Source organism: Felis catus, chromosome B1, assembly GCF_018350175.1.
Source record: "Felis catus isolate Fca126 chromosome B1, F.catus_Fca126_mat1.0, whole genome shotgun sequence".
NCBI classification, from domain to species: domain Eukaryota; kingdom Metazoa; phylum Chordata; class Mammalia; order Carnivora; family Felidae; genus Felis; species Felis catus.
In genome coordinates this window covers 36,079,164-36,090,160 of record NC_058371.1, presented here as the reverse complement: position 1 = coordinate 36,090,160, position 10,997 = coordinate 36,079,164, and the positions used below count along the sequence as shown (strand labels likewise).

Sequence of the window (10,997 nt, the reverse complement as noted above, 5' to 3'; positions counted from 1 at the left end):
TGTGTGTCAGGCGCTGCTCTAGGAGCTCTGTGTCTGTCCCCTCACTTAGTCTTCACAACAAACCTCTGAGAAACATATTATTATATCTCCATTTTACAGATGCGCACACAGGTGGTCAGAGCAGATGCCCAAAGACACATAGCTAGCAAGCAGCAGAGCCAGAATTTGAATGCAGGGAGTCAGGCTGCAGTCTGCGTGCCTAACCAACTACCCCAAACTGCCCCCAAAGTAGTTTGTAAATGCTGTGCAAACTCAAGAACATTATTATTATCCCAATGGCTGTCGCCCCTTCAGGCACACCTTCATACCAACCTCCTCCGCTCTCTCTGAAAGCAGAAGGCTGACCTTGTCCCAGGGTGCAGGTCCCAGAATTACTTAACTCAGCTCTGGGACGCCAGCTCCCGACCAGATCCCTCAGAACCTGCTGCTCCACCACCCGCAACCCCTCCCGAACTCACCAAGCTACCTGTGTCTCGCCCAGGGATCCAGGAGCTGGTGTCAAGAAGAGGGCTGCAGAGGTAAGAGAGAGGCAGGGAAGAGAGAGACATGGCTGGCCAGGGCAGGGAGATGGATGGGCCCTGTTCTGTGCTGGCCAGCATTGGATTGGCCTGGGAGCCGAGGATCGGAGCAGGGCAGTGATGTGCAGCTGCTGGCCAGGGGAAGCCAGCCTGATGCCTAATCAGATCAGATGCCCCTGCCCAGAACCCCCCTCCATTCCTCTACCTCCCTCTTTCAGCTCACTTACCTCCTCCCTTGCTTCTCAGCCCTGCCCTCCCTGAGGTCTCCAGCTGTCCCAGCTGATTTTATAAATGGCCTTTGCAGAAGGTGGGCACCTTGGCTAATTGAATCAGTGCCTAGGAGGCAGGAGGCAGGAGGCTGGTTAGCATCACGGCTGAAAGGTGGTGGCAGCAACAGCTTGAGTATAGCCATTAGGGAGGAATCTGAGCGAGCAGAGAGGCCCAGGCAATCTGGACCTTGGTATATTCTGAAGCTGCAAGGTGGGAACTCACCAGGGGCCCTGGATACCCCCACCATGAGCCTGAGAGCAGGCTTACAGTGTAGACCACAGACACACACACACACACACACACACACACACACACCACTCATGCTCTCAAAAAAAGAGAATACAAAGGGAGGCAAGAGAGAGAAGAAAAGAAACAGGAAGAATTATATACTATGCTTGTGTGGGTACATGCACAGTTATATGAATCTGTGTACACATCTCTATGCTGGGCACCACTCATGATGCCATTCTCATCTGCCCTGATGTCACCTCTGCATAATGATGAGCAAATATAAGCAGTTTCTAAGTGTCCTGGTCACAGCAGAGCATCTCCTGGTATCATAACGGCTGCCAGGTAGCAGACCCTGGAGCCAAGAGAACCTTTCTTATAGAACTGTCACTTGGTCTTACATGGCCCTGTCCCCTGGAGACCAGTCTGTTTCCTCACCTATGAATTTGCCTCTGACAGCCAGGCTGGCATAGAAACACTTCAAGAAGGGCTTTACCTCTGTGCTTCTATTGAGATGGATTCCTAAGGCTCACCTGGCCATTAATCCCCTTATTAACCATCTCCTGCATAACTATTCTGTGCATGGGCTCTGCAAGGGGGGGGGGGGGGATGAGTCTGTCATTCCCCCCAGCCCCCAGCTCTAGGTGGGGCCAGTATGTGGTGTGGACTAAAGGATGATGCACATGTCACAGGCGACAGTACGGTTGAGGCTGGCTGCGCTGGCATTGACACAGTTCTCTGTAGGAGGACCCACCCACCTGGTCATGCCTTCTGAGAGGGACGCAGATAGCATGGTCTTTGTCCTTAACAACTGCCTCAAGGACTTTCATTACCCCTGCCAACTTCCCCAAATGCTCCACTTGCCCCGCCCTCCCAGCCCTCACACCTCCTTTCCCTAGGGCCCCAATCTACCACTTCCCTTTCGAGCAAAGCTAGCATCAGAACAAGACTCACAAGTCCCTGGATCTCCAAGGAGAGGAAAGAGGCGGGAGGGGGCAATTTTCAGCTTAGGGTCCCACACTTCTAGGAGGCATGGTCCACAGGGCTCCAGGTGGGATTTGAGCATCTGAAGGGGCAAGCTCCGACATGACAATTCCTCAAGCTATCCTCCAATCTTCTGGGTAGCAAACATGTGAGTTCCCTCCTTCAGGACCAAGCCCCCACACCTGGCAGCAGCTAAGCCCCCAGTGGCCTTTTCCACAGAGTAACACTGCCCCCTGGTGGGCTGAGCTGGGACGTCCACCTCAAGGGCTACCTGAAGCAAATTACTAATATGGCATCCTTGCCTAAGGGCCCCCCAACTCCTGCCCCTGGCCTGGAGAGGGATGCGACCGAATCCCTTAAAGGCCTTAAGCACTCCTGCCTGCCTCAAATTTATTCTGAGGCTGGTACTGGATGGCGGCAATAGGGACAGCCCTTTGGCACAGACAAAAGAGGCAGGGCTCCAGGAAGCCCACCTGCCACTCTGTCTCTAGCCTGCTCACCCACTGGCTCAACTTCCTTTAACAAGGGGCAAAGGCACGGTTTGAGATAAAACTTAGATCACAATGCAACTGAGAAGCTTTATCTCATTTCCCTCCTGAGCCTTGGAGCTCCCTTCCAACTGCTTTCAGGACTCTTCTAGCTGGGTGCAGTAAAGCCATCTTAACCTCTACATGTCAGAAATGAAGCCCGCCTTCTTCCCCAAACCTGAATCTTTCCAGAAACTCTATATCTCTGAGTTCCATACCGAATATGACTCCAAAGTCTGTAGGCCCTACCTCAACATCTTTTGAATCCAATCTTTTCTGAATTTCTCCTTCCAACTCAGCCCCAAACCATCCTATCCCCAATCCATTTCCCACAGGGCTGGTAGGGTTATTGCCCTAATGCACAGCTCTTATGGGACTCTCTGCTCAAAAGTCTTGTCGTTCCCCCTCCCTCTGTCACCCCCCACACACACACACACACACACACAACATGGTTGGAACCTGCCCTCCCAGCTAGATGACCACATGTTCCCTATACTCTGAATGTGGAACTCTTTTCTGAGCACATCCATACCTTCCCCCACACTTTCACTCATGCCCATTGATCTACCCACGATGCTCTACACACACTCCTTAATCTTCATCAAATTCCACCTTTGAAGATCCACATTCCAGATGAAATCTTTCTTTAGATGTCTCCAGTGAACAGCTGTCCTCTCTGGCCCCCAGGACCCTGATTCACCTCTTGCAGCACTAATGTAATGCAATGTCTTGTAACAGACATCTGTGCTTTTGTCTCAGCCTGCTCTGAGATATCGGCATCCTGAGGCCAGGGCAGTCTAGAGCCTTGCAATGCTCTATAACATTGGCTGAACTGGCTGGTAGCAGAAATGTATTGACATGACATGACATGATATAGACATGGGCCAAAAGCAGGTGTTGATGGGGGGGGGGGGTGAGGGCACAGGGCATAGAAGCTGACCTGTAGAGAAGTGATAGACCTGATACAGAGGGTCTATGGAAAATTACAGAGCAGGAAGCCTTCTCAGAATGCTACATGGTGAACAAAGAAGGCAAGTCTTAGGAAGGCAAGGGATCAATCCAAGGCCACACAGCTGGTTAGTCCCACTTGTAGTGCATAAGAGGTTCAGTAAGTGCCTACTCTTCCCATCCTCCAGTCCAGCTCTTCACACATACATTCTGCTTCCCCACTACTTTCCTGGTGTTGACTCGAAGCTGGCAAAGGGTTAGAGACGCTTGAACCTCTTTCTCAAAGTGCCCTGACTTTCACAGACCACCCCCCCCCACACACACACACACACTCTGTGGACAGATGCTTGGGACCCAGCTTAGGCCCAGAGAAGATCTTGCTGCTAGGACAGAAGGTGTCCATGGTGGTCAACTGAAGCATATGTCCCCAAGAGGGCTGTGGCTCTCCCAACCCCATCCCACAGCACTTATGCCACACAGAAATATTCCAGATGTGTTTAATGCCACAGAGAAGCCTAAAACCTACATAAAGCTGCAGCCATCGTCCCAGTGCCTGGAGCCGGGGTGGTCCCCTGAAGGGACATCAGCAGGGAAGATGCCTGTATAAGGCAAGAAACCAGGGCAATTTGCTGACATCCTTTTGTCCTCTGCCCTAAATGCCCAAGCTTCCTTTAGGAAAGACAGAAGAGGAAGTGGAAAAGGGGTAGGAGGAGGGTGTGTCTCTTTAGGGCCCCCTTCCTGCTTTGGGAGGATGACTCACACAGCAGGCCCTGGGAGGGACAATTCCTCAGACCAGACTAGGGCAGGCCAAGGCAAGTGTTCCGGAAGGAGCAGAGGGAAGTTCCTGGAGTGCAGTGGCCAGGAGAAGTAACCTGAAGAAACTAGAAGGGAGGCCTGTGGTCGTCCTCCCACTCCTTCACACTGGCCTCTGACTGGTGCCCCAGCGAGCACAGGATAGTTTCAGCACCGGCATTCGATAAGGTCAACATCTCCTCTGCCCCCCATCACTTAGCGCCTTTCTTAAGTACAACATTGTCATACTCTGTTCCCTGTGGCCAGCCAGACGCAGAAAAGTCCTGCCCTGCTGGGTAGACGTGCTGGAGGCTGCTGGTGTCCCTGTGAGCTGAGGCCTGCCTCCTCCAGGCTTCACCCTGGGGCTCCTGTGGGCTGTCATACAGGGATAGGGCAGCCACTCCCTCGGGCTCATCGTATATGTGGTCGTGCTGTGGGGCCGGGTGCTCCTCAATGCTGTCATACAGAGGGTCCACTGGGGACTGGGGAGGAACCGCCAGGATACCCCTGAAGCTTTTCCCCAGGTTACGAGCTACTGCATCGAAGGGCACCGCATATTCCCCCTCTGGGCCCCGCGGCCGGGTGGTGGGGACTGGAGTGGTCGGTGACGGAGGTGGCAGTGAGTCGTGGGGCCGGGAGTAGGGGCTTTCTGGCCGGGGCAGCACCGCAGGGACTGTGGCTGGCTGGGTTTGGGGCCCAGGAGGGGCACTGTTCTTCTGGGCAGAGATGGCCTCTTCCAGAGCCAAGAAGATCTCATTGCCTTGCCGAGTTTCAAACTCAAAATTGCCCTCTCCAGAGACACAACGCCGGCCTGCCTCAAAGGAAAAGGTTACCTGGGTGGAAGGGAAAGGGAGATTATTGGCCAGTCCACACAGTAGAGTCCCTTCTCCCAGACCCAGCTCCCAACCACAAACCTGTCACTTCCGACTTCCTTCCACAAGAACCATGAGAGCTTCTCCCCAAGTTGTTAAGGAAAAAACCCAGAGGGGGGTGAACCATCCCTCTGGGTTTTTTCCTTAACAAGCAAAGCCCTCTCTCCTGCCCCTTCCTTCTCCCTGCCATCCATTCAAGTGTGGAGGTTGGTATATATTCATTCTCAATAACACCAGCCCCTGTTTACTCCTCTGACCTCCCTACCTCTTCCTGTTCTCTGGTTCTTCTAGTCCCCACCCACTCCCCCTTCCCTCTCCTTCCCCTGGCTCTCTCTCCACTGGCTGTTTTCTTCTGCTGGTTTTTATCTGTCTTCCCTTCCTCCTCCCATGCTCTCTTCCTTCGAGGGCCCCTTTGTCCTCTCCCTGACAATCTCCTCTCTCACAGGCAGCCCCTGCTCACCTTGTCCCGCCCAAAGCGCCTCAGGAACCTGTAAGGCCACTCATACAACTTGGTGCCCAGCTCAGGGCCACCCCACAGCTCCAGTGCACTCTCTCCAGCCCGCAGGGTATAGGATCCCCGGAGCCGGCACCTCTCGCTGGCTTCTGTGGGTCTCATGGTCACAGAGAACTCCTTGCGGGGGGCCGCTGTGGGGGGCAGAGAGGGGAGGTGGATCAGGCAGTTCATGGGAAACAGATGGCCTGCCTCAACTCTGCTCTAAATAAGCATGCCAGAAGCCTCCAGAAAACACATTATCCACGTGCCTCCTGACCCTGCAGCCTGCATCTTGGAGGCTGAGCTGCCCTGTGACAGGTCATATTCCCCAAAATGCAGGTACCTCCACCTCCTACCCTAGTCAGCATCGTGCCCTGGCCACATGCACCCCGACCTTGTGCCCACATCCTTCCTGTCCCTGTTGCCAGAGTCACAGCCTTGTCTTCCCCATCTAATCTCCTGCCCTTACCCAGCCTCCTCCCCAAGTCCTGCTATCACAGCTGCAGGTGCAGCCGACCTTACCCTCCCAGCTTGCAGCCAACCCACCCACTGCTGACGCCATCCAGTGCCCTCTGTGAGGTGGAGCTTGAATGTCACCCTGTGCCCATCTGCTCCCCGCACACGCCCAAGTCAGTGGGCTAGACACATCACAAAAAGGGACTGCTTCATCAGCAGAAAGTTCCACTGCCACAGGATACTTTAAATCCATTAAACTAAAACCTTCTCAGACACTCTCTCAGGTCCCCAGGACAGAGAGTTCAAAAGCAGCACCTTCACTGGATCCCCCAGCCTTGCCCTCTCCCACCATCAGGGCCTGGGCAAGAGGGAATGAGCCACAGGGGGATGGGGAGGGGGTGGGGGAGGCCTGACGCTGGAGGCAGTCCAGGCTCCCCCACCTCAGGCCACTCCCGGAAACGATGCAGAGAAGCCGATAAGAGGACTGGCCGGGGTTGGTGGCAACCACAGGGCAGGAAGACTCAGAGGCGGCCAGCCGCCGGCCCACAGCTCCTCCCCACCACACCCTGGGGAGGGCGCCCCAGGAGGGGAGGCAGCCCCTCACCTGCAGTCGTGCTGCTGTACAGTTCATTCTCCTCCATGCAGGGCCAGCTGCCCTTCCTCGTCGGCCCCAGCAGCTCCTTCCTCTGGCCCTGAGGAGGAGGCCAAGGTCTCACCACTGTCACCAATGCCAAGCCCCACCTGTGGCCCAGGACTTCCTCCAGAGCACACTCAGCCTGCTGTCCCTGTCTGCATTCTGGATTGGGCCCCCCCCCCCCGCCCCGCCAGGAACCACCCCCAACATCCTGACCTTGGCTCTTAGAACACCTGCCCACAGCAAGTACCGAGTGCCCCCACTCCCACCTGCATGCCCCTGCCTTTTCTGCATCACTGGATGACTCACAGGGAAGGCCAAGAGGCAGATGGCCTGCATCCAGTCACTGCGCTCTGCAGCGGGGGCTGCCAGCAGGTACAGGCGTTCCTTGGTCTCCAGGAAGAAGGCGCTGGTGTCCCGGGGGCTGCTGGCCTCCCCGCCGGCCTCAGCCACCCGTAGGCAGTCACTGAGGCGGATCACCCTCCTGGCGGCCTCTCCCCGGCGTGGCTTCTCAGGGCCCTCCTGGAGCTCCAACCGGGCCAAGGCGCAGCCTGACTCTCCATACAGCATAGCCCCAAACCGGCGCCATTTCTGAACCCAGACGCATGGCAGGTGAGGTGCGGGGAGGGAGCCACCCAGAGATGGAGAGATGGTGATCAATGGGGAGACGAGGAACCAAGGGAGAGGGCGTGGGGCAGCACTCGGGTCAGAGAGAGAGGTGAAGATCACAATAGATCCAAGGAGTCAGAGGGGATAACAGGAGCCTTAGGAATTAGCAAGCATTGGAGACCCGCCCCACACGGCCGAGAAAGAGGCCTGCAGTGACAGCAAGTGGAAAAGCAGAGGCAGAGGGAGCCCCGTGGGGACAGACTGCAAGGCAGGCCCAACCAAGATCCGAGTGGAGAGGCAAAATGCCTGTGAGTCCCTGAAGCCCAGAGGAGAGATGAGAGGGTGGCATGAGGGCCGAGACCAGAGCTCCTCATTCTCTCTGTGTGAGGCCCCACAGAAAACCCTGTGCCAGGAACTTCAGTCAACCCTATGGAACCTTCCTGCTTCACCCCTTGACAGGTTGGGTCATGAGAGAGACAGAGAAGCCCTTGTGCAGGTCAGCCGAGGGACAGAGGACTTCCTCATTCGAGGAGGCCAAGGAAGGAAAAGGAGGCTGGCCACAGAGACCCCGGCTCAAGCTTGACACCAGCCAAACTCATCCCACTGGGGCAGGAAAGGGAGAAGGAACTTCCACAGCAATGTCAAATTATCCCCCCACCTTGCCCTCCATTCCCTCCCAAAGCATCCCCGTGTTACCACAGAGCCTCAGAGGCAAGAAATGGAGTCAGAGCCCTCATGTACCCTCCTCCCCACTGGCGAACAGCCATTTGCAAAGAACTCAGCTTGGGGCCTGTTTGGGGAAGCCAGTGGCTGCTAAGGGTCTAACGTGGGGAGTGGCACAGTCCCCACCTTCCCATACAGGTTTTGGAACGTTCAGGGCCTCCCTCTCATCCTCGGGAATTTCTAGCAGCAACCCCCCCAGCCCCTCTACCCAGTCCCAGCCCAGCCTTGCCCTTACCTTTCCAAAAGTCTGCTGCTGCAGAAGATACAGGGGGCCCTGCTTCACTGCCACTTCTTCCATCCTCTCACCATGACGGTGCCCCAGCACTTCAGTTCTCTCCTTCCACGCCCGCCCTCTTTCCCTCCTCCCTGCCGTGGGTTCCCCCTAGTTCATTTCCTCTCTGCCTAGAGTTTTCTGCAATGTTCTTGTCTGCTTGATGATGACAAACCCAAACCAATAGGCCCTGTGGTTTCTTGCTGTGTGTGTGTGTGTGTGTGTGTGTGTGTGTGTGTGTGTGTGTTTGCCGAGTGAGTTTCATGCACAAGCTTCCTGCATTTTCATTGAGTAAGATAATTTCCAAAAAGCCAATTTCCAGCTTTTCAGCCAGCAACAACTCAGGTACAGAAGCTGGCCAGGGAGTCAAACCAAACAAGGAAGGGCTGACCTATAGCAACAAAGAGACCCAGAACCAAGTTCAACAGTAAAACCAGTAGCAAAAGGCCCTCACACACAAGCTGGATGTTCAGCATGACATAGCTGGAAGAGAACTTAGAAATCAACCAGGCTAAGTCCCTAATTTAAAAATGACTGGATGGAGGCTCAGGAAGATCTGAGGAAGGTGTTCAAGGCCACCAACCGGAACCCAGGTCTCTCAGCTCAGTAAGAAAGAGCTTAGCCACACATACACCCACCCAGCACACAGGACACATCAGACAGATCTCACTACTTTCACACACAGCTGCAACTGTGTTTCACTCTGAGGGGAGCACTCCCTGCCCCAGTCAACACCACACACTTACAACACCTTCTTGGGAGTCTAGAAACATGAACATCCCCACCCTGAAGCATGCTATGTTCCCAGAGCCCATCCAACTGGTTGGAGTTCACCTTCTTTCCAGCCTTTGTGAGCATTATAAAGGCACTAGAGTTTCATCTGGAGATTATCTGATTGTGTTTTTAAGTTACAATAGCAATCTCTTATATTAAAAAAAAAAAAAAAAAGCTTTATAGTTGCCAAAACAAAAATGCTCCTTAGTTACTAAAGCTTCCAGGCATACAATGGTCACCAGCCATAATATCTACCCCTGGAAAAGGGAATACAGGTATGAACCCACCTGTTTGAGACTCTTCTGAAGTCACAGGACTGGTGGGGACAGGAGAAAGTACCAGGGCTCCTGATTTTTATTCTGATGGTCTTTTTATTGCTGGCACCTAAATGGAATCCAGACTCCATGCAAGAAGATACACTGCTTTGGGGAAATCTAAGGTTCCCAGAGAATATTTAACTTAGAACCAGATGGTTTAGAGAAGCAATCTGATGGGGGCATGGTGCAGAAATGTTGGGGAACCAGAGAATTAGACCAGCACTCTTGGGGTAACCCCATAATGGGTGCTTATATAATTGGGACATTTTCTCTACCACAGGGGTTTGTTTGCCTTGGGAAGGAGAACAGAGCAATGCACTGCTTAGGCCATCTGCTGTAAATGCCGTGCACTTTTCCAAAACAGCTTTGAAAGATGAATGTTATGAGCTCTGGGAGGAGAGGGCTGAGTCACGTAAAGCTCACGGCACTCAGCCCTGTTGCCTGGATTTGAACAGGTTGATCCAGAGACCAAGGGAAAACCAAGGATGCTGGTGTATGAAAAGCTCTTTGGGAAGTGGTTAGGAGTATGGAAATGGGGCAGGGTCTACTCCATCTCTCCAGTCCCTAAGGAAAGGCAGTGTTTCCTAGGAGCCATTTGGTCTTTGGCCATCAGCATCTCCTTATGAGATGAGAAAAGGAGAGTGTTCAGGGCCATCCTGGAGGCTGCCAGAGCCATGCCTTTCCAACATTAATGTGCAGATCCTGTTAAAAGTGCAGATTCTGATACAGCAAGTCTGGAGTGAGACCAGAGATGCTGATACAGCTGGCGGGTGGGCCAGATCTCAGTTTGAGAAACAGGCTAACAGGATATCCTTCCCCTGCCTTACTCTGATCAGCTTTCCCTAAGGCAAATTGGACACATTCTACTCAGAACCACAGGGGGGCACCCGAGCTTACCAGATTACTTGAAAGCTTTTTAAACCTGGAGGCCTGAGCCCCAGGTATTCCAGACAACCACATGCCATCCCTTGCCTCTGGTAGATGCAAAAATTCTATGGCTGTTGTCTGCAGTGGATGGAACAGCTGGAACCGCAGGAGTGTACTATGAGTGACACACTTTAAGGGCCTTCCACTTTTCCTGGTGGACTTGTGGGGTCCCTGCAGTGGAAGTATGAACCCCATTACTTTCTGCTGGCCACAGGCGAACGCTGTGAGCAGAGACCCAGAAGACATAGCTCCAGACACAGCAGAGGGGCAGAAAATTAGAGGCCCTTAGGTTACCAGGCACCAATGATGGGAAGAGAAACCACCATAAGGGGGAGAGTCCCAGTGGTTTATGCTGAGGCACAAGTGGGGTTTGGAATGCTCCTTGGCTCCTCTTTGCTTTTATTGGAAATGAAGGGACACCACACCTCACCTGTGTCTCAATATAAGCCAGGGAATCCTTTCCTTTACACTGGGAACAGGGGTTAGGAACCATGCAGGTCAGAGAACACAGTTCCAAGAACTTTGCCACTTTTGGTTATCATTCCCACCAGTGATTAGCAACTAAATCCTTAACACAAAAGGGCTTGGGAGCTTGTCTTTGGGGGCAAAAAAAAAAAAAAAAGAGGAAGGAAGAAGCAGAGACTGTGTATGATT

General features: G+C 53.7%; 1 protein-coding gene across 2 annotated transcripts; it reads right to left on the bottom strand.

Moving 5' to 3' along the window:
• Window positions 1-3,958: 3,958 nt before the first annotated feature.
• On the bottom strand, window positions 3,959-9,211 carry DOK2 (docking protein 2). 2 transcript variants are annotated; one of them, XM_003984731.6, is made up of 5 exons: window positions 8,290-9,211; window positions 7,032-7,313; window positions 6,693-6,780; window positions 5,600-5,784; window positions 3,959-5,100 (listed from the first exon to the last, which is right to left on the bottom strand). In XM_003984731.6, the coding sequence occupies exons 1-5, from the start codon at window positions 8,350-8,352 to the stop codon at window positions 4,480-4,482; spliced, it is 1,239 nt and encodes a 412-aa protein (XP_003984780.1). In that variant the 5' UTR covers window positions 8,353-9,211; the 3' UTR covers window positions 3,959-4,479. The 2 variants fall into 2 exon arrangements, with proteins under 2 accessions (XP_003984780.1, XP_019684027.1); XM_019828468.3 differs by lacking the exons at window positions 6,693-6,780; window positions 8,290-9,211 and having other exon boundaries at window positions 7,032-7,161.
• Between the last annotated feature and the right edge of the window lie 1,786 nt (window positions 9,212-10,997).

What these genes read in the sequence shown, in the direction of transcription:
- DOK2 (XM_003984731.6), bottom strand. Translation starts at nt 8,352, where the DNA reads ATGGAAGAAGTGGCAGTGAAGCAGGGCCCCCTGTATCTTCTGCAGCAG. An exon ending in TCTGCCTCTTGGCCTTCCCT is followed by an intron (nt 6,781 to 7,031) that starts GTGAGTCATCCA and finishes CCTCCTCCTCAG; the next exon opens with GGCCAGAGGAAGGAGCTGCT. An exon ending in GTACAGCAGCACGACTGCAG is followed by an intron (nt 5,785 to 6,692) that starts GTGAGGGGCTGC and finishes TGCCCCCCACAG; the next exon opens with CGGCCCCCCGCAAGGAGTTC.